The sequence below is a fragment of the Manis pentadactyla genome, chromosome 1, assembly GCF_030020395.1.
Source record: "Manis pentadactyla isolate mManPen7 chromosome 1, mManPen7.hap1, whole genome shotgun sequence".
Lineage (NCBI taxonomy): Eukaryota > Metazoa > Chordata > Mammalia > Pholidota > Manidae > Manis > Manis pentadactyla.
Genome location: NC_080019.1, coordinates 234769485 through 234795609, shown reverse-complemented (window position 1 = coordinate 234795609; position 26125 = coordinate 234769485). Strand labels below are relative to the sequence as shown.

The 26125-nt window shown below is 37.4% G+C and overlaps 1 protein-coding gene across 7 annotated transcripts in view; it reads left to right on the top strand.

Moving 5' to 3' along the window:
* Window positions 1-26125, top strand: part of DOCK3 (dedicator of cytokinesis 3) — a 347773-nt gene that overhangs the window by 92364 nt on the left and 229284 nt on the right. For all 7 annotated transcript variants that reach the window (XM_057487070.1, XM_057487065.1, XM_057487062.1 and 4 more), the window contains exon 3: window positions 23166-23206. In XM_057487070.1, the coding sequence (XP_057343053.1) occupies window positions 23166-23206 (41 nt within the window). The remainder of the gene's footprint in view (window positions 1-23165; window positions 23207-26125) is intronic.

Here is a 26125-nt window from a genome sequence, read left to right as displayed (position 1 = left end):
AATGTACTTATCATCCTGTCATCCTTTTCGGTTATATGAGTATTTAGCATTTGTATTATTATGATTAATTCATGGCTGGCTAGTTAACGTAATTCTCTCTCTCATAAGTAATGTCAGAAGGTAATTGTTTCAAGAGCCACTTCAGTAGGTACTCTTGATGTCTTGATTACATCATCTCTAAGCCAGGAATTCCACTTAAATTCACTTGCTGGGCTCATGCTTCTGAATGAAAATATTTAACAAATTTCCTGGTTTCAATATTGAGATATTGTTTGTTGCTTATGACATATGCTTCATGCTGGAAGACTCATGCCAGTTATCCAGATTGCATCTGTTTGCTGATTTGTTGTCTGGATAGCTCTCTAAAGCCATCCTATTCATGCTCTGCCTTCCTGTCTAGATTCAGGGTCAATAGCTGGCTTTGACTTTGGGTCTTGCCATGCACTCCCCCTGTGGATTTCAGCCCTCGCTTTACCTCGAACATTTCTTTTGTCATTCTCTTAGTCTGACTTGATGTAGCTGCCAGTTTCCGTGCTGTACATAGTCCTAAAACTGGTGTTGGCTTTTCTGTTAGAACATTGACACTATCAAGCTGGAGAGTGTCAATCTGTTTTTTCCCCTGAATTGTATTATCAGTATAGTTTCGCACATATTTAATAATAGATTTCTCTTTTTCAGTGGTATTAAAACAAACAATTCCTAAAATTAGCTGGAGTTTTAAAAATTATCTTTTATTCTAAGGGATCTAAATAATATAAATATTTATTATTTTAGTCTCTGTAATCAGAATGAATCCAAATATTGTCATAATTATTTTGTTTGCAGAGGGAGAAATGAATTAACTTAGGTTTCATACTGCTCAAGGTAAATATCAGTGAACAGGCAAAGTCAGTCAGGGGAGGTCATCTAGAAATCTCCTGATTTCCTTTTCTAATTTTGGCTTCAGGCATATTCCAACCAGTAAGACTGACTATTTTGTGCCAGTTTTCCAATTGTTTAGATTTTGTTTTCCCTTTCTTATCTTGCCTTATTATAATATTCAGACTTATGTCACTATTAACATCAGAAGAGTGTGAACTTTCTGATACATTTGCAGAAATGAAAGAAGGTGCTTCTATTAGTAATGTTATTGAAAAATTGTACAATAAAAGACTCCTGGGTGGGAGACCATTTCTAATAGTTTCTGTTGTACTTTGTTGGGTAAATATCCCCTGTCACTTTCTAACGACACTTCAAAACTTAAGTTTTAATGAGGTTATGTGGATAGTAAAGGTGCATGTTTCTGATAAGAAGAAAGGCTTCTTGTAACTATCAAGACCCTTTTTCTGTTCTTTTGAAAATTAACAATAGGTAGTTTGGAATTATCACAGAATTTTGAATCATAGTACTTAGTGTCCATTTATGCAATACAGTTCCACATGCTACATGTGCACACACACATGAATAAAAATGTAGAAATATATTTCTACACACTAGTATTTAACACTATTACTTTTAAATGCCTTTGGCAGATTTTCCATTATGCTTACAACTTAGTTTTTAAAAGTAAATACGAGTTTAATAGTCCTCATTTGCTCTCTCCTTACCATGTTCTAGGCAATAGTAATAGGTATTTTGCATTTATTATTTCAGTTAATCATCAAAATAACCTTATGAAACATCACTACTTCCATGTTTAGTTGAGGAAACTGATGCGTAAGAGGTTGAAGAGAACATAGCTGGTATGTGGCAAAAGGATTCTGCTTGTCTGTCCCTGAGTATTAAGCTATTTGGAATTAATTGAGACTCTAGTTTTAGAAAAACCACTGTTTCTTGAGATCTGTTTCTAAAGCCTGTTGGGCTGTGTGGGGCTTGCTGTTTCTCCTGATAGGTTAATTTATTAAGTGAATGAATGAACACTTAACAGGTGTGTTTATGGGGTTTCCTATTTTTGGACATTTGAGTAATGGAGGTAGTTTTAAATCACTACTTTCTGGTCACCAGGAAAGTTTTCATTCATGGAATATTACATGAGAGTTTGTTAAATTAGTAAGAGACTCTGGGCTTAGAAAGAAGCCTCAGGGTTTGAAGTTTTTAATAGGTATGCGTTTGCCTCCTCTGGGTCTTGAGGATGGCCTATGGTGAGCAGAGGAGTGTTATAATTTTTTTTGTAGTTTGATGTACATATTTGAAACCAAATTTGTCAAGGGGTCAGAATGAGGCTGATAAGGTAAGTCTTACATGGCCTTTGACAAATGGCCCAGGCACCTCAAACTGCTCTGTGTCTTCTCCGCATATCCTCAAGTCCCTCCTGTTCACTGCTGTTTCCTAGTGTACCTTCATCAGGATACTGTTGGTTTGGGCAGAGGATAATGGAGTGGACCTTCTTGGGAGACCAGGGTTCTATTTCTAGCTGTGTTGTGGGTGCTTTATGGCAGTGAGCTGAACTTGTGATGCCTCACACGCCCTTTCTGTAAGATAGGCAAGACAGCTATTTTTCCATGGAAATTTAAGTAGATGAGTGAATGATACTCCCTGAACTTTTAGCAGGAAAATCATGGTTTATATTCAAATCGGCTTTGGATGGTGTTCCTCACAATTTTCCCATCACAGTTTGAGTGCTACTACTAGGACTCAAAAAAGAACATATGTCTTTGTGTCATTTGTTCTGGTACCTTCTTGTGATTTTGTTTAATGATAAATGTGACCATAAATTAATGAATAGTTTAAAAACAAACATTACAGCATATACATCTAGATGAATGTTGTACTTAGAGTAGGCACTTTGGCAGATTATATATTTGTTCTAATAATATTTTGCTTTTTTCAAAAATATTTGGAGTGCTCCTTCTGAGTAATACTATGAACTTTAAAAGGATGAAAATTTGCTACCATGTTGAAAATAATGTTTGGGAACTTCTGGGTTATAATGGAATATTGAATATCTGCATTTGATTTTGCTTCTTTCTAAAACACTACAAAAATGGCAATATAGGTATTTAAAAAATGCAGTACACCCACAAAGTTGGCAAGGCATTGGAAGAGTGGGAACACAACTTAGCAGACCCAGGATAGCTGAATCCCAAGCATGTAGTAGGAGTAGATGGGAACCAATCTTATTTACACAACAGATCCTTAAAGGAAATTATAGCATCAGGTACCTTTGGAAATGAGGATGAAATTTTATAGGTCTTCCCCATTACTTTTATCTCATTTGGTGGCTGCTCCTCCTTCATCCTGGTAGAAGTTTTGAGGTTTATTATTGATAGAGGATAAATAGAGCATATGTGGATTGGCAGGCTCCATGCACTCTTCCATAGGAAATAGGTTCCATATGAAAAAGTGGGGGATTAAATGACAGCATGCCTACTGAATATTGCATACAGAAACTTCTAACCTTTATGTTACTCTTGGCTTTTGAAATCTTGGCAGCCAGACCTTTACAATCCAAACAAGAGACCAGAAGACTCTCTTGTGGGCAATGGGAATGGGACCTAAAGATGCTGACTATGCCAGTTACTGATTTATTGCTTCTGAGTTCCTCTGAGCCCCTCCTTAAGATGCTGGAGCTGGAGACTCTGCAAAGCACGCTTCTCCTTTGGCAGCTGAATCTATGTTTGGCTCTGCCTAAAAGTCGCTGTAGGGAGGCTGCTCCGCTGAAGGACAAAGAAGGGCCTTGGTTCTTCTTGTTTTTAGTTTGTACCAGTGGCAAACCACTCCGCAGGCAGTTGGTCCCTGGTATTCCCTGTGGCAAGCAGTGGCCGTGGCTCTGATGAACAGCCTCTGGCAGCTCTCCCTGCAGCAGCGGATGGCATGTTTCTGCAGCAGTCCACCACTTCCTTAGCCTTTTGGGACCCTTTTCTAAGTTACTAAGCTTTTTTCTTGTTTACTTTTACCTTAGCTTAAAAGGTGTTAATATCTTTTTGTATTTGTTATCTCAGTTATATCGTAGAGTTTTCTTTTTCATTTTAGTTATTTACTGTCTTTTACCTATTTAATGATCCTTTATTGAAGTTTTTCCTGTTTGAACATTGGTGTGACTTCTGTCCCTTGACTAGACCTCAGTTGATACTCTGAGGTCAGGGTTGCCACAATAAATGATAGCCTAATCTCTGTACAGTGAGCCATGAGCTCAGCAAGCTTTACCCATGCATTTAGAGCTTCTAGTTAACTTTTTATTTCCTTTCCTTTAAATATGAACAGACAATCTAGGATACAAGATATTTGAGGATGCCTCTAATATGAAAGATAACTTCCTTCCTACCCCCCCAAAAACAGAAAAAGGAGAAGAAAAAAGCAACTTGTGGGTAAGAGACTACATACAATGGAGAAAACTTAAAAAAACAACCTTATCTTTAATATCCTAAGAGATAAAAGAAGACATTGCATTCATGAACAAGAAGAGGGTACCATAAAAAAGGAACATTCAGGCAACCAAAAAAAGCACTTGGAAATTAAAAACATGATGGCAGGAATAAAAATCTCAGTAGAAGGGTTGAAAGATAAAGTTGAGGAAATTTCCCAGGAAGTAGAACAAAAGTATAAGTCAGAGAAAATTAGAGAGGATAAGAAATTTAGAGGTCATCTTCAAGAGGTGCATTATTTGGTGGAGATTCAGAAGCACAGAAGAGAGAAACTGAAGGATAGAAATCAGCTATGAATAATCTAGGAAAATTTTCCAGACTAGAAGGACATGGGCTTCCAGACTGAAAGGACCCAGCACAAGTACCTAACACTAATGAAAATAGACCCCTGTCAGTGTGAAATTTCAGAATTTTGGGATCAAGAAGATTTAACAAGCATTCAAAGACAGGAAAAAGCATGGTATATACAAAGGATTGGATTTTAACTATGGAAGCTGGAAGACAGTGGAGCTCTGTCTTCAAAATGTTGATGGATAATGGTTTTTAATCTATAATATTATAACCCAGCCAAAGTAATAACTGAATATGAGCATATACTAAAGATACTTTCTGACATGCAGAGGTCTCTGTTTTCCTCTCATAACTCTATTCAAGAAGTTACTAGGGGATTTTTCTAAAACAAAGCAATAAATATAAAGAATAGGACAGGAGAGACTTAAAGATAATCCCCAGGATGAATTTAAAGGGCTGTAATCAGGATGGCAAGTGATTCCCAGATGTAGAAAGTAATCAGGACAAATTAAAGATGTGTGATGAGAGAGAGAGAGAGAGAGAGATTGAAGGCTGTCATCACTATAATCCCTGCTGCCATCATTGCTTATTAAATCTGAGGACAGAATGACCAGTTGAGCTTACCCCAGAATTTTACGTGTACCTGACTAGTTTTGACAAAGTTCCTACTTTACTCCATACTCTGCTGCCTGTATCAGCTGAAAATACTCATTCTACCACTGTATGCCTGTGTGTAGAGTGCAAGGAGTAGTCTGAAGGGTCTGTGTGAGAAAGAAGTGGCAATCATAGGCATTGCATCTAGAGGGGGAATAGGAAAGTAGAAGGGAGGCACCCTTTGGAGATGTGGCGGCAGCTCTAGAATTAGCCCTCTTTAATTTAGAGTTGTTCTCTACATAACTCATTTGAAGTCCATACTATTCTCTGAAACCTAGTAATGCTGAAGGCATAGATTAATGATGGCTTTATTTTTTGCCTTCTCTTTTGATCTGTGTATGTCTTTTTGGAGGCCATCTGAAGAGATCGATGGCTGCCATTATTCTGGGGCCAAGTGGAAGTTACCCATTCTTATGTTTACTTGTATGCATTCTTATGTTTTAGTGTGTATGTGTATATGTTTGTAAATAGCACATAATGGTTTATTTAGTGTGACAATCTGATTATTTTGGTCCATTTGCACTTGATTTGATATTTTATCTTGTTAGGTTTAAGTCTGTCACCTTAGTCTTTGTATCTTTATTTCTTGACTTATCCTATCTTGCCTTCCTTAAACTAACCTAGCATTTTTATTATCCTATTTATTTTCCTTTTGTTAGTGTTTTAAAGTGTTTTATTTGTCTTTTGGCAGTTACCCTAGAGTTGAAAACATGCGTCCTTGACTTGTTAGAGTCTACCTGAAATTTGTGCTTTTCCCACCCCCAACAGTACATGAACTGTACAGTGATTCAATCGCGTTTGCCTGTCTTTTGCCTCTTGAACCACTGTTGTCATGTCTTATTTGTCTGTGTTCTGTGTTCCTTGTTTGCCCACATTTTTCCCCCTTTCCATGCTTTTCCTTTCTCTCTGCTTCTCTGGTTCCGCCTGGGATCATTTTCTTCTTACTACTGCTCCCCTTTCAGTATTTACTGTAGTGCGCATTTGCTGCTGCACATTTATTCGGCCTCTGTTGATGTGGACGTTTTTAATTCGTCATCATTTATGAAAGATATTTTCCCTGGTTGTAGAATTCAAGGTTAAATATTTTCTTTTGGCATTTTAAAGGTTTTACTTCATTACTTTCTGGTTTCCATAGTTTTCTGTTCAAAAGTCACGGTGCTATTATTGTCCCCCTGCAGGTAATGTGGCTCTCTGCTCAGCTTTTTTTAGCCTCTGGGCTTCTGCTTTCTGCTGGGCTTCTTGGAGACTTGTCCTGCCTGTCCCTGTAGGAATTGAGCGGTCCCAACAGGGAAGATCGAATTGGTTGCTCTCAGTGTCAGCCCTTTTCTCCTTCTCATAAAGGGACTGTCATTTGTGCTGAGATGCTGGGGAAAAAGGTGAATGAGACGCTCGCTTTGCTGTGGTTCTCCTTTCTCGGGGCTCACAGTGTCTGAGTGTCGGGTAGGAGAGGTGCTTTCTGGGCTCTTACTCCACGTGTCATGCTTTTGTTCAGGTTTCCATTTGCCTGGTGCAAAGTGTTTTGTCAGGGCTACAATCAGAATTTTATAAAAGTGTTTTGTACATAGTTGAATTCTAAAAGAGTTTTAAAAATACAGTTAAACCCTTGACTAATGTAGGGATTAGTGGTGCCAATCCCCAACACAGTAAAAAAATCCACATATAAATTTTGATTCCTCAAAATCTTAGCTACTGATAGGCTACTGTTGACTAGAAGCCTTACAAATAACAGTCAATTAACACATACTTTATATGTTAGATGTATTATAATATATACTGTGTTCTTACAATAAAGTAAGCTAGAGGAAAGAAAATGTTTTTTTAAATTGTTGTATGTCTCCAAAATTTATTGAAAAGAACTCCATTTATAGTGGACCTGTGCAGTTCAGACTGTGTTGTTCAAGTGTCAGCTCTGTCTTAATCAATGGCAGTATTATTGAAATTTGTTTATGGCTTTCCAGAGTAACTAATTTTAAGGGAACAGTAACTCATTTGGAAGTAAAAGATCTCAGTTTCTTAATGTATATTTATTGATTGCCAGTTATTTTTTATACTTACTGCCAGTAAGTGAAGATTTAAAATAGTATTAAATTATGCAAATAAATGCACAAGATTATTGTGAAATAATGGAAAGGATTTTGGAAGTAGACATTTGGAATAGTTTCGTTTTCCCATTTTGGGGCTGAATTCTCTGTATAAGTTTTCTTTTATACAAGTTGGTGGCACTTCCTTTCCTGCCCATTAATTATGCAGTTGGAAAAAAAGATAAAGAATTGGGTGGGCTGTGCATATTTTTATTGGCATATGCAAGAAAAAAAAGTACTTTTAGAAGACTGTAGTATGGTTTTTGGCCCTTAATTAAAAAATTTGTTACTTTAATGATCTCTAAAGTGGATCTACATGCAAGTCTCCCTTTCATAATGAGCTATGACACTCTAATAAACTATTTTAAATTATGATATGGAAAGAGAAAGAAATTGTGCTTGTTGTCTGTTTCTACTTCCTGTGCAGCTGTTAGCTGGGATTGGGAGTGGGGGTAACTGAATTTGCATTCTTTTCTTTTTGTCAGTGAAGAGTGTGTTACACCTTTGAAATAAAAAGCTTGCACCTCTTGTAAGGTGCTTTTGGTTGGGCTGCATTTGGTACTCTTACTCTGGCGTGACTGGTTTGCACCCAGAATCCTTGTGAAGGACTGCTGTTTGTTGGCTGTCACATGGCCTGATCTATATAGAGGCTTCATTCTTCTGGGTTAACACTGCTGACACTGTTTTGCAGCCTCCCTGCCAGTAGCAATTGTAGTAGTACTGTTGGCTCTAATTTTGATAGTATATCCTCACTTACATAGGTGACTGGCAAGGACATTTCACAGTGTAAATCACACCTATTCTGAATCTTTTCTAGAATGGCCCCTGGCAAAATTTGTGCCAGAGTTTTGGTTTTAAGGAAGTGATGGCTGAAGTTCATTGAGCACAGTTCTTTGGACCCTCTCTGTGGTGGCATCCCATGGAGACGATAATGTGTTTTTGAGACTACTTAGTGTTCAGCAGACTAAGTCTTCCTCTCTGATTCCCCACCGCCCAATAAGAAGCAATAGAGGCTTGAGAGACTCTTCCAGCCCCTTCGACCGTGTGTGGACACAGCAAGCAGATGTTGTCTATGAACCAGGACCTGGGTCCTCACCAATGACCAAATCTGCCTACATGGTGATCTTTCACCTTCCAGCCTCCAGAACTCTAAGAAATAAATGTTTGTGTTTCTAAAAAAAAAAAGTTTCTATTGCAGTCTTAGATATATTTCTGTTTCATTCATAAGGAAACAGCATTTTGATAGGTAACACTGTGAGAGTTTATTGGATGAGAAATTGCTGATCTTTGTAAACATGTCATCTGATCAAGTGTTTATGTAAAATCTTGAGGTGGTGCTTAACCTCTCTGTGCTTCCATCCCAGTTAATTCTCTCACTGTCATTTTATAAAAGCATAAAAAATAAGTGATATGTAGTCACTTGCACCAAAATGTTTTGGTTATAATGAAGCATTTGCATTACTTAGACCATTAATAGTTTTATTTTGAGTATGGCAAGAGAGAGTCAGATGTTAACATGAATGGTATTTCAGTCAGATAAAAAAATCTCTTACACAGATTTAACAAGGTAGCCTTGAGGCTTTATAAAATATGAGAAAGTATGAGAATGTGACTAGTACTTTTGTGTGAATATGTTAAATGCAACAGAGCATTCCTGTGACTGTCTCCTAGTGCAAATATACAAGAAATTCTCTAAGGCAGTAATTCTCAGCCTTTTCAGACTTAGTGCTGCTACTCTGCTGGTTTTTTCCTTTGTAACAGCTTTATTGAGATATAATTCACATACCATAGAATTCTTCCTCTTAAAATGTACAATTTACTGTTTTTTATGCTATATGTAGAATTTTGCAGCCATCACCATTTCCATCACCTGAAAGAAATCCCGTAACCATTAGCAAACACTCCCTACATTCCCCTACCCTCTGTCCCTGGCGACCACTAATCTATTTCTGTATGTATGGATTTACCTATTTTGGACATGTCATATAAATGGAGTTATACAAATTGTGTCTGGCTTCTTTCACTTAGCACAGTATTTCCAGGGTTCATCAGTGTTGAAGCATGTACGAGAATATAATTCCTTTTTATGGCTGAGTGGTATTCCATTGTAGGCATGTTCCAGGGTTTGTTATTCATCAGTTGATGGATACTTGGGTTGTATCCACCTTTGGGCTATTGTGAATAGTGGGGCTGAGAACATTTATGTGCAAATGGTTGTTTGAAAACCTGTTTTAATTTTTTTTGGCTTATATATTTAGGAGGGGAATTGCTGGGTAGTTCTGTCTTTAACATTTGAGTAACTGGCTGAAGGGGCTGTACCATTTTGCAACACTGTCAGTAATGTATGAGTGTTCCAGTATCCCCATATCTTTGTCAGCACTTGTTATTGTGTATGTTGTTTATTGTAGCATTTTATTGGGGTAGTGAGTACCTGCATTTTGATTTGCATTTCCTTAATGAGTAATAATGTTGAACTCTTTTCATGTCCTTATTGGACTTTTTAATATCTTCTTTGGAGAAATGTATGTTTAAATCCTTTATCCATTAAAAATTAGATATTTATCTTTCTATTTAGTTCTATGAGTTCTTTATATGGTCTTGGTACTGGTCTCTTAGCTTGTACTTACAAAAGTTGCAAGTATTTTCTCACACTTTGTGGGTTATAATTTGTACTTTCTTGGTGTCCTTTGAAGCACAAAGCCTTTAATTTTGATGAAGTCAGATTTATCTGTTTTTTTCCATTGTTTCTTGTGAATGAAACCACTGCTTAACCCGGGATCATAAAGATTGATGCCTATGTTTTCTTCTAAGAATCTTTGGCTTTTAAAGACACAAATATTTAGTATCTTCTCTGACAACTCAGATCACCTCAAAAATTTCTGAAAATTCCTCTAGAGTACAGTAATATTCCCATTCAGTGCTACTGTATAAGGGATAATATATGAAAGTAGAATTTCATTGTCATATAATATGCAGATAATACTGCATTGTTTCTGAAAGTGAGGACTTGATTTTCACCCTCACTAGCAGGGTTTGATTGCTTTACGTTCTCTTGCCAATACCTGGTATTGTTAGGATAAAAATAAAAGTCTAACCAATGTGGTAGTTGTGAAATTTTATCCATGTGTGTGTGTGTTTTAGACACATTATGAAGTATAACATACACTGTAAGAATCATCCTTTTGGAGTTTAGTTTGTGAATTTTGTGAATTTTGACAAATATATGATCTTTTAACCATTACCATAGTCAAGATACAGAACATTTCCATCACCTGCAAATGGAACATCCTGCTCCCTGTGGTAGCCTTCCTTCCCGGCTCCCTTTTCCCAGCCTGGGCAACCACTGATCTATTTTCTGTTTCTCTAGTTTTGTGTTTTCCAGGATGTCATATAAATGAAATGCATTATATAGCCTTTGTGTCTGGCTTTTTCACTTTGCATAATGCATTTAAAATCCACTTATGTAGCATATATCTGTAGCTTGTTCTGAGTATTATTTTATCACATAGGTTTAAAGCAGATTTTATTTATCCATATGGTTGTTGATGGACATTTGATTTGCTTTATTTTTGAAGATTATGACCAACGTTGTTATAAACATTGGGTATGGATTTTAGTGTGGACTTTTTTCCCTATTGGGTAAATTCCTAGGAGTGGGATTGCTGGATCATACAATAAATGCATTAAAAAAAAAGACAACTTTATTTTTTAGAGTAGTTTTAGGTTCACAACAAAACTGAGCAGGAAGTACAGAGAGTTCCCATATAGCCTCTTTTCCCACAGGTGCACAGCCTCTGCCACTGTCAACAACTGCAGCTGGGTGGGTGTATTTGTTACAAATGAACCTGTGCTGACATGTCAGTATCACCCAAAGTCCATAGCTTACACCAAGGTTCACTCCTGGTGTTGTATATTCTGTTGGTTTGGATAAAAATGTAATGACATGTATCCACCATTGTAGTATAATACAGAACAGTTTTGCTGCCTTAAAAATCCTCTCTACCTCGTCATCCGCACAGCCCCCTAACCCTTGGTGACCACTGATCTTTTCACTGTCTTCATGATTTTGACTTCTCCAGAATGTCATGTAGCTGGAATTGTACAGTATGTGGTCTTTTCAGACTGGCTTCTTTCATTTAATAACATGCATTTAAAGTTCCTCCGTATCTTTCTGTGGCTTGATAGCTCATTTCTTTTTATCACTGCATACTGTTCCCGTATCAGGATGGACCATAGTTTGTTTATCCATTCACCTACTGAGGGACACCTTAGTTGCTTCCAGGTTTTGGCAGTTATGAGTAAAGCTGCTATACACATCCATGTGCAGGTTTTGGGAGGACATAAATTTTCAGCTCACTTGAATAAATTCTAAGGGGTGAGACTCATGGGTTGTATGCTAAGAGTATGTTTAGTTTTGCAATACACTGCCAAACTGTTTTCCAAAGTGGCTGCACCACTGTGTGTTCCCAGCAGAGTGAGAGTTCCTGCTGCCCCACATCCTCGCCAGCGTTTGGTGTCAGCATTTGGAGTTTGGGCATTCTGATAGCTATGTAATGGTGTCTTGGTGTTGCAATTCCTGAATCACATATGATCTTGAGAATCTTTTCATGTGCTTATTTACCATTTATATACCTTCTCTCTGGAATGAGGTATCTGTTTAGGTCTTAAGCCCATTTTTTAATCAAGTGTGTTTTCTTATTGTTAAAATTTAAGAGTTCTTTGTATATTTTAGAAGACAGTCCTTTTTTTTTTTTTTGAGAGGGCATCTCTCATATTTATTGATCAAATGGTTGTTAACAACAATAAAATTCTGTATAGGGGACTCAATGCACAATCATTCATCAACCCCAAGCCTAATTCTCAACAGTCTCCAATCTTCTGAAGCATAACGAACAGGTTCTTACATGGTGAACAAGTTCTTACATAGTGATAAGTTCTTACATGGTGAACAGTGCAAGGGCAGTCATATCACAGAAACTTTCGGTTTTGATCACGCATCATGAACTATAAACAATCAAGTCAGATATGATTATTCATTTGATTTTTATACTTGATTTATATGTGAATCGCACATTTCTCCTTTATTATTATTATTATTATTATTATTATTATTATTATTGTTTTTAATAAAATGCTGAAGTGGTAGGTAGATGCAAGATAAAGGTAGAAAACATAATTTAATGCTGTAAGAGGGCAGATGTAGATGATCAGGTGTGTGCCTGTAGACTGTGTGTTAATCCAAGCTAGGCAAGGGCAACAGAACATCCACGGATGCAGAAGATTTCTCTCAAAACGGGGGGTGAGGTTCTAAGCCTCACCTCTGTTGATCCCCAGTTTCTCACCTGATGGCCCCCCTGCAACTGTGCCTGTCTTAGGTTGTTACTCCCTTGAGGAATCTTACCCGAGAAGACAGTCCTTTTTAAAATATTTTCTCCTGGTCTTGGGCTTGTCTTCTCATTCTTTTGACAGTGTCTTTTGCAGAGCAGAAGTTTTACATTTTAGTTAAGTCCAGACTTTGGATTCTTTCTTTGGATTGTGCATTTTGTGTTGTATCTCAAAGGTCATTTCCATACCCAAAGGTCATCTAGATTTTCTCTTATGTTATCTTTAAAGATTTTATAGTTTGTGTTTACATTTAGGTCTATGATCCATTTTGAGTTAATCTTTGTGAAGGGTGTAAGGTCTGTGTCTAGGTTCACTTTTTTGCATGTGGATGCCCAGGTATCCCAGCAACGTTTCTTTCTTTTTTTCAATTGAAGTATCGTAGATATATAATCTTACATTGGTTTCAAGTATACAATACAGTGGTTCAACAATTACTCATATTATTAAATTCTCACCCCGCTAGGGTGGTTACTCTCTGTCCACATAGGAAAATGTTACAGAATCATTGGCTGTATTCTCCATGCTGTACTACTATCCCCATGACCAGCTTATATTATGAATTCTTATATTAAAAATTATTAAGAATTCTTGTGCCCCTTTTTCCCCCTCACTCTCCCCATTCTAACCCCTCCCCCATGATAACCACTAGTCCCTTCTCAGTGTCTATGTGTCTTCTCCAGCACTATTTCTTGAAAAGACTATCTTTTCCCTGTTATATTGCCTTTTCTTCATTGTATTCCCTTTGCTCATAAAGATCACTTAACTGTATTTATATGGGTCTATTTCTGTGCTCTCTGTTCTGTTCTGTTAGTCTCTTGGTTCTTTTTCCAATACCATACTATCTTGGTTATTACAGGCTTATAGTAAGTCTTGAAGTTGGGTAGTGTCAGTCCTCCAACTTTGTTGTTCTTCAATATTGTGCTGCCTGTTTAGGGTCTTTTGCCTCTCCAGATAAGCTTTAAAATCAGTTTTTCAGTATCCGAAAAGCACTTGCTGAGATTTTTATTGGCACTAGGTTGCCTTTTCACTCTGTTGATGGTGTTTTTTGGTGCACAGAGGTCTTTAATTTGGATGTAGTCCAGTTGATCTGTTTTTACTTTTGCTGCCTTTGTTTTTGGTGTCACCTAAGAAATCACTGTCAAATCCCAATTCCAAATCATGAAGATTTTCACTGTTTTCTTCTAAGAGTTTTTATAGCTTTAGTTTCTTAACTGTCTTTTGAAAAGCAAAAGTGTAAAACTTTTATGAACATTGTGTTACTTACTCTTTTATGGAATGTGCTTAAGAAATCTTTGTGTAACCCTCCCTCACAAAAATGTTTTTCTCTTGCTCTTATACAAGTTCTACACTTTAGATTTACCTTCAAATCTATGATACATTGAGGTAATTTTCTATCTAGGACAAGGTGTGGGTTGAGCTGCGGCTGCTTTTCCTGCTTTTTGTATGTATATCCAGTTGTTTCGGTACCATTTGTTGAAATGACTGTCCTTTCTCCATTGAAGTGCCTTTGCACTTACGTTGAAAATCAGTTGTTCATTTATGTGTGGTTTTATTTCTGGATTTTCCAATCTGCTTAATTAATCATTTAGTCAGTACCACACTGTCTTGATTGAGATAGGTTTATATTGTCTTGAAATCAGGTAGTGTGATTCATTCAGATTTTTTTCTTCCTTTTCAAAATTGCTTGACTATTCCAATGGTCATTTGCTTTTCCATATGAATTTTAGAAAGAATTTGTACCAACCAAAACTTTTGCTGGTATTTTGATAGGGATTGCATTAAATCTGTTGATCAGTTTGGGGACAGTTGACATCTTAATACTGAGTTTTGCAGTTTGTGAACCTGGTAAATCTCTTCATTTATTTCTGTCTTCAATTTCCTGTGTTCTGCAATTCACCATGAACGTGGGCTTTTGGTTTTCAAGTTTAACATAGGGCTGTGGGGAGGAAATGGGTTAGGGCAAGTTAAAAAGGTCATCGTTCTTACCAAGGTTCAGATTTCTTGAATGAATACTCTTTGGATTATTTCGTATCTTTGGTTTACCTCCAGAGTTCCAAAAAAGTTGACTTTATAGTTTCTGCCAGTGTTCTCATTGCTTTTATTGAGGAGAGGCTTTTTGGGGATCCTTACTCTGCCATACCTGCTAATATCATTCTCTGCTCTGTTTCTTTTTTTTTCCCTATTTATTAATTTATTTTTATACTGTGTAAAAAAATTTGGTATCATTAATATACAATCACATGAGCAAAATTGTGGTTACTAGATTCCCCCCACTATCAAGTCCCCACCACATAATCCATTATAGTCACTGTCCATCAGCATAATGAGATGCTATAGAACCACTACTTGTGCTATACTACCTTCCCTGGGCCCCTGCCCCTGCATTATGTGTGCTAATTGTAAGGCCACTTTTTCCCCTTCTCCCTCCCTTCCCACCCACCCTCCCCAGTCCCTTTCCCTTTGGTAACCATTAGTCCATTCTTGGGTTCTGTGAGTCTGCTGCTGTTTTGTTCCTTCAGTTTTTGCTTTGTTCTTATACTCCACATATGAGTGAAATCATTTGATACTTGTCTTCTTCCGCCTGGCTTATTTCACGGAGCATAATACCCTCTAGCTCCATCCATGTTGTTGCAAATGGTAGGATTTGTTTTTTTCTTATGGCTGAATAATATTCCATTGTGTATATATACCACACCTTTTTTAAATAATTGTATTATTATTATTATTTTTTGGTATCATTAATCTACATTTACATGAAGAACGTTATGTTTACTAGACTCTTCCCATCACCAAGTCTCCCCCACAAACCCTTTTATAGACACTGTCCATCAACATAGTAAGATGCTGTAAAATCACTACTTGTATTCTCTATGTTGCACAGCCCTCCCCGTGCCCCCCTCCCAAATTATACATGCTAATTGTAATGCCCCCTTTCTTTTTCCCCACCCTTATCCCTCCCTTCCCACCCATCCTCCCCAGTCCCTTTCCCTTTGGCAACTGTTAGTCCATTCTTGGGTTCTGTGAGTCTGCTGCTGTTTTGTTCCTACAAATTTTGCTTTGTTCTTATGCTCCACAGATGAGTGAAATCATTTGGTACTTGTCTTTCTCCGCCTGGCTTATTTTACTGAGCATGATACCTTCTAGCTCCATCTACATTGTTGCAAATGGTAGGATTTGTTTTCTTCTTATGGCTGAATAATATTCCATTGTGTATATGTACCACATCTTCTTTATCCATTCATCTACTGATGGACACTTAGGTTGCTTCCATTTCTTGGCTATTGTAAATAGTGCTGCGATAAACAGGGGTGCATCTGTCTTTTTCAAACTGGGCTGCTGCATTTTTAGGGTAAATTCCCGGAAGTGGAATTCCTGGGTCAAATGGTATTTCTATTTTGAGCTCTTAGAGGAGCCTCCGTATTGCTTTCCATGGTTGAACTATGGTTGAACTAATTTACATTCCCACCAGCAGTGTAGGAGGGTTCCCCTTTCTCCACAACCTCACCAACATTTTTGTTGTTTGTCTTTTGGATGGTGGCCATCCTTACTGGTGTGAGGTGATATCTCATTGTGGCTTTAATTTGCATTTCTCTGATGACTAGCGATGTGGAGCATCTTTTCATGTGCCTGTTGGCCATCTGGATTTCTTCTCTGGAGAAGTGTCTGCTCAGATCCTCTGCCCATTTTTTAATTGGATTCTTTGCTTTTTGTTTGTTCAGGTGTGGGAGCTCTTTGTATATTTTGGATATCAACCCCTTACTGGATATGTCATTTATGAATATATTCTCCCATACTATAGGATGCCTTTTTGTTCTACTGATGGTATCCTTTGCTGTACAGAAGCTTTTTAGTTTGATATAGTCCCACTTGTTTATTTTTGCTTTTGCTTCCTTTGCCTGGGGAGATAATATTCATGAAAATGTTGCTCATGTTTATATTCAAGAGAGTTTTGCCTATATTTTCTTCTAAGAGTTTTATGGTTTCATGACTTATATTCCGGTCTTTGATCCATTTCAAGTTTACTTTTGTATATGGAGTTAGATAGTAATCCAGTTTCATTCTCTTACATCTAGCTGTATGATTTTGCCAACACCAGTTGTTGAAGAGGCTGTCATTTCCCCACTGTATATCCATGGCTCCTTTATCATATATTAATTGACCATATATGCTTGGACCATATATATCTGGACTCTCTGTTCTCTTCCACTGGTCTGTGGCTCTGTTCTTGTGCCAGTACCAAATTGTTTTGATTACTGTGGCTTTGTAGTAGAGCTTGAAGTCAGGGAGTATAATTACCCCTGCTTTATTCTTCCTTCTCAGGATTGCTTTGGCTATTCGGGGTCTTTTGTGGTTCCATATGAATTTTAGAACTATTTGTTCCAGTTCGTTGCAGAATGCTGTTGGTATTTTGATAGGGATTGCATTGAATCTGTAGATTGCTTTAGGCAGGATGGCCATTTTGATATTAATTCTTACTAGCCAAGCGCATGGGATGAATTTGCATTTATTAGTGTCCTCTTTAATTTCTCTTAAGAGTGTGTTGTAGTTTTCAGGGTATAGGTCTTTCACTTCCTTGGTTAATTTTATTCCTAGTTATTTAATTCTTTTTGATGCAATTGTGAATGGAATTTTTTTCCCAATTTCTTTCTGGTATTTCATCGTTAGTGCATAGTAATGCAACAGATTTCTGTGTATTGATTTTGTATCCTGCAACTTTGCTGAATTCAGATATTAGATCTAGTAGTTTTGGAGTGGATTCTTTAGGGGTTTTATGTACAATATCATGTCATCTGTGAACAGTGACAGTTCGGTTTCTTCCTTACCAATCTGGATGCCTTTTATTTCACTTGTGTTGTCTGATTGCCATGGCGAGGACCTCCAGTACTATGTTGAATAAAAGTGGGAAGAGTGGGCATCTTTGTCTTGTTCCAGATCTTTGGGGAAAAGCTTTCATCTTTTCACTGTTAAGTATGATGTCGGCTGTGGGTTTGTCATATATGGCCTTTATTATGTTGAGGTACTTGCCCTCTATACCCATTTTGTTGAGAGTTTTTATCATGAATGGATGTTGAATTTTGCTGAATGCTTTTTCAGCATCTATGGAGATGATCATGTAGTTTTTGTCCTTCTTTTTGTTGATGTGGATGATGTTGATGGATTTTCTAATGTAGTACCATCCTTGCATCCCTGGGATAAATCCCCCTGGATCATGGTGTATGATCCTCTTGATGTATTTTTGAATTAGGTTTGCTAAATTTTGTTGAGTATTTTTGCATCTATGTTCATCCGGGATTTTGGTTGGTAGTTTTCTTTTTTTGTGGTGTCTTTGCCTGGTTTTGGTACTAGGGTGATGTTGGCTTCATAGAATGATTTTGGAAGTATTCCCTCCTCTTCTATTTTTTAGAACAGTTTAAGGAGATTGGGTATTGTTTTCTCCAAATGTCTGATAAAATTCAGTGGTGAATCCATCTGGTCTGGGGGTTTTGTTCTTGGGTAGTTTTTTGATTACTGATTCAATTTCATTTATGGTAATTGGTCTGTTTAGATTTTCTGTTTCTTCCTTGGTCAGCCTTGGAAGGCTGTATTTTTCTAGAAAGTTGTCCATTTATTCTAGGTTATCCAGTTTTTTTAGGTAACAGGTTTTCATAGTATTCTCTCATAATTCTTTGTATTTCTGTGGTGTCCATTGTGACTTTTCCTTTCTCATTTCTGATTCTGTTTATATGTGTAGATTCTCTTTTTCTCTTCATAAGTCTGGTTAGGGGTTTATCTATTTTATTTATTTTCTCAAAGAACCAGCTCTTAGTTTCATTAATTTTTTCTATTGTTTTATTCTTCTCAATTTTATTTATTTCTCCTCTGATCTTTATAATGCCCCTCCTTCTGCTGACTTTGGGCCTCATTTGTTCCTCTTTTCCCAGTTTCAATAATTGTGACTTTAGACTATTCATTTGGGATTGTTCTTCCTTCTTTAAGTATGCTTGGATTGCTATGTACTTTCCTCTTAGAACTGCCTTCGCTGTGTCCCATAGAAGTTGGGGCATTGTGCTATTGTTTTCATTTGTCTGCGTATATTGCTTGATCTCTGTTTTAATTTGGTCATTGACCCATTGATTATTTAGGAGCATGTTGTTAAGCCTCCATGTGTTTGTGACTCTTTTTATTTTCTTTGTACAATTTATTTCTAGTTTTATACCTTTGTGATCTGAGAAGCTGGTTGGTAGAATTTCAATCTTTTTGAATTTACTGAGGTTCTTTTTGTGGCCTAGTATGTGGTCTTTTCTGGAAAATGTTCCATGTGCACTTGAGAAGAATGTGATCCTGCTGCTTTTGGGTGTAGAGTTCTGTAGATGTCTGTTAGGTCCATCTGTTCTAATGTGTTGTTCAGTGCCTCTGTGTCCTTACTTATTTTCTGTCTGGTGGATCTGTCCTTTGGAGTGAGTGGTATGTTGAAGTCTCCTAAAATGAATACATTGCATTCTGTTTCCTCCTTTAATTCTGTTAGTATTTGTTTCACATATGTAGGTGCTCCTGTGTTGGATGCATAGATATTTATAATGGTTATATCCTCTTGTTGGACTTAACCCCTTTATCATTATGTCATGTCCTTCTTTGTCTCTTGTTAATTTCTTTGTTTTAAAGTCTGTTTTGTCTGATACAAGTACTGCAACATCTGCTTTGTCTCCCTATTCTTTACATAAAATATCTTTTTCCACCCCTTCACTTTTAGTCTGTGCATGTCTTTGGGTTTGAGGTGAGTCTCTTTTAAGCAGCATATACATGGGTCTTGCTTTGTTATCTGTTCTCTTACTCTGTGTCTTTTGATTGGTGTATTCAGTCCATTTACATTTAGGGTGATTATCAATAGATATGTACTTATGGCCATTGCAGGCTTTGGATTCATGGTTACCAAAGTTCAAGGACAGCTTCTTTACTATCTAACCATCTAACTTAACTCACTTATTACACTATTATAAACAAAGTCTGATGATTCTTTATTTCTCTCCCTTCTTTTTCTTCCTCCTCCACTCTTTGTATGTTAGGTGTTTTATTCTATACTCTTTGTATTTCCCTTGACTGATTTTGTGTATAGCTGATTTTATTTTGCATTTAGTTAGTATTTGGTTGGTCTACTTTCTTTGCTGTGGTTTTATTTTCTCTGGTGATAGCTATTTAGCCTTAGGTATACTTCCATTTAGAGCAGTCCCTTTAAAATACATTGTAGAGATGGTTTGTGGAAGGTAAATTCCCCCAACTTTTGCTTATCTGGGAATTGTTTAATCCCTCCTTCAAATTTAAATGATAATCTTGCTGGATACAGTATTCTTGATTTGAGGCCCTTCTGTTTAATTGCATTGAATATATCATGCCATCCTCTTCTGGCCTGTATGGTTTCTGCTGAGAAATCTGATGATAGCCTGATGGGTTTTCCTTTGTAGGTGATATTTTTTCTCTCTCTGACTGCTTTTAATACTCTGTCCTTGTCTTTGATCTTTGCCATTTTAATTATCATGTGTCTTGGTGTTGTCCTCTTTGGGTCCCTTGTGTAGGAGGATCTGTGGACTTCCATGGTCTGAGAGACTATCTCCTTCCCCAGATTGGGGAAGTTTTCAGCAATTATTTCTTCAAAGACACTTTCTATCCCTTTTTCTCTCTCTTCTTTTTCTGGTACCCCTATAATGCGGATATTGTTCTGTTTGGATTGGTCACTCAGTTCTCTTAATATCCTTTCATTCCTAGAGATCCTTTTATCTCCCTCTGCCTCAGCTTCTCTGTATTCCTGTTCTCTGATTTCTATTCCATTAACAGTCTCTTCCACCTCATCCTGTCTGCTCTTAAATCCTTCCATTGTTTGTTTTATTTCTGTTATCTCCTTCCTGAATTCATCCCTTAGCTCTTGAATGTTTCTCTGTAGCTCCATCAGCATGGTTGTGACTTTTATTTTGAGTTCTTATTCAGAAAGATTGGTGATTTCAGTCTCACCAAGCCCTCTCTCTGGTGTTTGAGGGATTTTGGACTGAACAAGGGTCTTCTATGTTTTCATGGCGATGGGAGTGGTTGCCGGTGAGTGGTGCATGTGTCAGCTGGGAGAACAAAGTCCCTTCCTGCTTGCCAGACACCTTGCCTGTCTCTGTTGTCTGTGCCAGTTAACTGCACACAAGGAGGAGCCGCTGGGTTAATCCCCTAACCTGCCATGGGCAGGGTGGCCTTCGAGATTGCCTAGGGCAATGGCGGTGTTCGCAGCCCAGCAGTGCATGTTCTGCTGCAACAGCAAAGCCCCTTTGTGCCTCCTGGTCTCTGCGCCCATCTCCGCTGTCTGTGCTGGTCAACCTTATGCAGGGAGCAGCCTCTGGGTTAATCCCCTGAGCCGTCATGGGAGGGGTGGCCCTTGGGATGGCCTAGGGCACTCGCGGGGGTCGCAGGCCAGTGGCGTGTGTTCTTCCGCGAGATCAGAGCCCCTTCGTGCTTCCCGTACCCTGTGCCCATCTCTGCTGTCTGTGCTGGTCAACTGCACACAGGGAGCAGCTTCTGGCTTAATCCCCTGAGCTGCTGTGGGTGGGGCAACCCTTGGGATGGCCTAGGGCACTGGCGGGTGTTGCAGGAGAGTGGCATGTGTTCTGCCATGAGAACAAAGCCCCTTTGTGCCTCCTGGACTCTCTGCCGGTCTCTGCTGTCTATGCTGGTCATCCGCACACAGGGAGCAGCCTCTGGGTCTGGGCCAGTTAGCCGCATGCAGGGAGAAGCCTCTGTGTTAAGCTGTGGGTTTGCTGTAGGCGGGGCTGCTCCCCGGCTGTTCCGCAGCAATGGCAGGTCAGCTGGTTAGCTTGCAGTGCCCGCGGTGGGGAAGGAATGACAGGCTGCTTATCGCCATGAGGGGCTTTGGAGCTGCAATTGCCACCCAGGGAGTAGGGCGCCTGAAGTTCCTTAAAGTTCCCAGCCTTCTGGAATGAGTATGCCAGGACACTTCTGTCCACCTGTTAAACCCTTGTCCCTTTAAGACTTTTAAAGTGCCTGCTTTTCTTTTGTCCCAGGGCAGCCTGCTGTGGGAACCTGTTCACAGTCTTAGTCTCGATTTTGCTTTCCCGCTCCTCTAATTTCCAGAGCAGCATGCAGTGTGTGTCTGCTCCTGGTGCAGGTCACTAGGGCTGGTTATTTAGCAGTCCTGTGCTTCCACTCCCTCCCCACTCTGATTGTTTTCCTCCCCTTGGTGAGCTGGGGTGGGGGGAGTGCTCGGGTCCCACCCGGTCACGGGTCTGTATCTGACCCTTTCCCATGAGGTGTTGGGTTCTCGCAGATGTAGCCTGGCTCGTGTACTGTAACTTCTGGTCACTCTTTTAGGAATAGTTGTATTTGCTGTATTTTCAGAATACATACGGTTATTGGAGGAGATTTCTGCCACCCTACTAATGCCGCCATCTTGAGAATCTCTGTTCTGTTTTTTAAGATACTATAAAGTATCATCTTGGAAGGTTGTCACTTTTTTAAAAAAATAAATGACATTACCGATACTCTGAAGGTATAAATTGAGTCATTCAAATTTATAATCTCAGCTGTTCTACTAAATAGAAGCAAGAATTCTTTTTTAATTGTTTGTTATTTCAGGGGAGGGAGAAATTCATTCTTTTCATCATAGCTTTCTGGTGAGATTGAAAGGTTAATACATGGCACAACCTCTCAATTCCAATACATTGAATTAAGAACAATAAACTCATTAATATTAGCTATTATCAGTGTCTCTTTATTTTCTTCATCTTCCTCCTTTAAATAAAATCTTGGCTTCCCCTTCTACTCATTGGAGTTGTTTCCTCTTAAATCCATGTAGAGAAACTATAGCAAAACTCTGAAAATAATAGATTGCAATTGAGAGAAGGTTACAATAACATTTCCTTTCTCCTAAAGTTGTTTGTGTTGTGTAATTGAAACTTTCATTATTATTGCTGTGTATGAATGCTGAGTGGGAATAAATGAAACATGGATGTGAACTTTAGCAGCTGGAAAGCCAAGAAATGAGAGTAGTGTAGGTTAGTGCACGGGAGAGCGGGTGAGTCCCTGGAGCAGAGTCTGGCCTGTACTCCCCGTCTGCCGCCAAAAAAGATTCGATTTAGGCATTTTTCTGCACTTGACAATTTCATCAGGGAGTTTTCATGGAGTTGAATTACATCTCTTCTGAGGTCTTCTCTAAATTTTGTGTCTTATTCAGTTGAAAAGGCTTTGTGCTTTATGATGAAAAATGGGAATGTTATGTTTAAGACAGTTCCTTTTGGAGGAAACTATTCCTAATAAAGGCACAATGAGTGTGCCTGTATTAGAAAGTTTTGCATTAATTAATTTTTCCCTAAAACTACTCATAGTAAGTCTACAGAAAATTATGGCAATGTGATTTTTATATCTTTTGTTTGCTTTATTTTAGGTTGGTATAGAGGAGTTTCAACAAGAAAGCCAAATGTGAAGGTATGGAAAAGTTTATTGTTACCTTTTCTAATGTAGGAAACTGGCTAGTATGTTTGTGGTATAGACACAATTCTTACTAGTCCATCTTTTTATCTTTTTCCTTTAGAGAACTGCATCAGACTGCTCTGTCTCAGCAGTATTAAATTTTTTTTTAAAGGATAGACAATTGCTGCAAAGCTTATTTTGGAGAAGTCTGTTGAAGACGTTTAATGTTTTTCCTTCAAATATTTGTTAAGTAATTTGAGTTATTTATAGGCCTACTCCTGTGGAGTTGTGTGATTAGTTAGAGGAATTTATTTCTAAAATACAAAATGGAAATACTTTTCAAATAATGTTTAATGATTAATGTCTTTTGTTAATCATTAAATAATCATAGTATATTTTTAAAAATATGAATTTAAAGAAGAGTTGTAAAGTGCAGAATACTAATTTTATGAACTAGATTTTATGTGTTTATTAGGTTACCAATTAATATTAATTTACTCGAACAAAATATACTTAACTATACTCCTAAATACATTTAGGAGTATTCTTCTCTAGTAATGTAGCATCATCTTTCTGCTTACTCTTTTCATGTACTCAGTTTTACCAAGCTTTCTTATGTTTTCTCTGTAGCTTAATATTTAATGTATTATGCCTTTTCTTGTAGAGAAAAATACTAAGTTATCACATTATTTTTATTAAAGAAGAAAATTGTTCAGAGTTCTGACCATTATTCTTGCCAGTAGAATCATTCATTTTGTTAGTTTTTAAGGTAATGATTATAGAAAGGCAGTGTTTTTGGATTTTCATTCCTTATTGCTAGGGCCTCTCATCCTTAGCCCTACTGACATCTTGGGTGAGATGGCTCTTTGTTGTGAGGGGCCATCTGTGCATTATGACATGTTCAGCAGCAGTGACCTCTACTCATGAGGTCAGTAACATCCGCCCTCAAATTGGGACAATGGAAAATGTCTTCAGACGCTGCTGGAGACTGCCTGCTTAGGGTGGTGATGGTAAAATTGCCCTGCTTGAGAACCACTGTTCATTCCCTTATGTAAATGAGAAATAATATAAATGATTGGAAATCTATAATTTGTGATATTGCATATTATTTATTTATTTTTAGTGATATTTGTGATCTTGGCCGACTTACTTCTGATAACTAGCGTTTGGCTATCAGTGTGCAGGCAATGGTCATTGAAATTATTGTGCGTTTGTGATTAAAATATCAAATGGATGCATAGTTGAAAACCTTGTTGAGTGAGACATTAAGTGATACCCTTAAACTGTTACTGTTACTGTAAAAGGTGCCCCAAAATGTAGTGAGTTAACACTAATCACCATTTTATCTCTAATGATTCTGTGCCTTGACTGGCTCACCTGGGAGTTATTCTGGTACATGTGATGTCACCTGTGGCTACAGTCACCTGGGGGCTCAGGTGGCTAGAATGTCCAAGAGGGTTTATTCACATGTCTGGCATCTTAGCAGGGAGGGCCGGAAGCCTGTCTTCAGCTGGACCATGAAATAACAAGGCTTCTCCACATAGTCTCAAGGTCTCTACTTCACGGGGCTTCTCCAGCAGGAGAATCAAAGTTCTATTTTAGAGTTAGAAAAGTGCTTAGCATCTCATACCTGTTCTTAAAATTTCTTCCTACAGCAAAGGTGTTTAGAGTCTGTGGCAGAGGCCATTTTGTGATTAATCTTAGCAATGATTTGATGAAATAATCAAAATGAGGAAACAAATTATACTCATTTAAAGTGTTACAGCTCATTTTGTCCCATCAGACTCCTTTAATTTCTTTACTGTGGGCTAATGTGATACTTCTGAGATTGTGTATTTTGGTAATACCAACTCCATTCTAGAATCTTCGATTATGTTAGCTTTTATTAATAACACTTAATCTTGTATCTCTTAATAGCTTGTTTTTGTGTTCTTAAACTTTAAAAAATCAATAGATGGAAAGAGGATATTAGTAATTGCATTTCATTTCCATGGCAGTGATAAGTTGTGGAACCATGCAGGAAATTCTTTAGTGTTAATTGATTAAAAAATTAAAATGATTAAAAAAGTGTATTCATATATATCTTTTATTTGCCTTATTATGGTCACAGTAAGCAAAAATTTCAATAGGTTTTTCATAGCTATTAGTGGTCTCAGAAATAAAAAGGTGACTTGTTAAAGTATGTCTTTAGTAATGTAAGATTTATACAACTAATAAAATAAAACTTGATATAGGTCGAATAAAATATCTAAACTAGATAGCAAAAAGAGCATTCAGAAATACTAGTAAGTGATAAAACATTTCTTTCTATAAAACAGCTTTTAAGAAAACTCAAAACTTAATCATTTATGCCTTGTAGAAACACATAACATTCAAAAGGAAAAACTAGGGTGATTATAAAATACTCTTTCAGTTATATATTTTTGTGACTACATATTAAAATTGTACAGTTTAAAAGAATCATAATACACAGGACATATATACTACTAAAGTTATGCTAAATTATTTAAGAATGATAGTTTTCTGTCTTTTGCATTTGTTGAAGAGTTTATTTTTGCAGCATACATTTGTAGGGTAAAACTTATTTTGGCTTTATAATTTTAGAAACCAAAAGTTTTTGAAACATAGTATTAGCTTCTGTTTTGAAATGTCATGTTATATACTTGTTAGGCTTGGCATAATATTAGCTTTCTTAAAAGCATACATAAAGAATTAAAGAGTAAGAGAATAAGATGAAATTAAGAAAACGTACAACATATTAGATAATTTTTTGCTTTTTATAAAACATATGCTCAAGAGGGGAAAGAATGAAATTTGAGTTTATTTACTGCCATTTTGTGGTTTTAGAATCAGCTTTTATACAGAAATTGTCAACTGGATACTCAGAATTCTGCTGGATAGGAACACAGGGCATTATAGACTGTTTTGCATAGC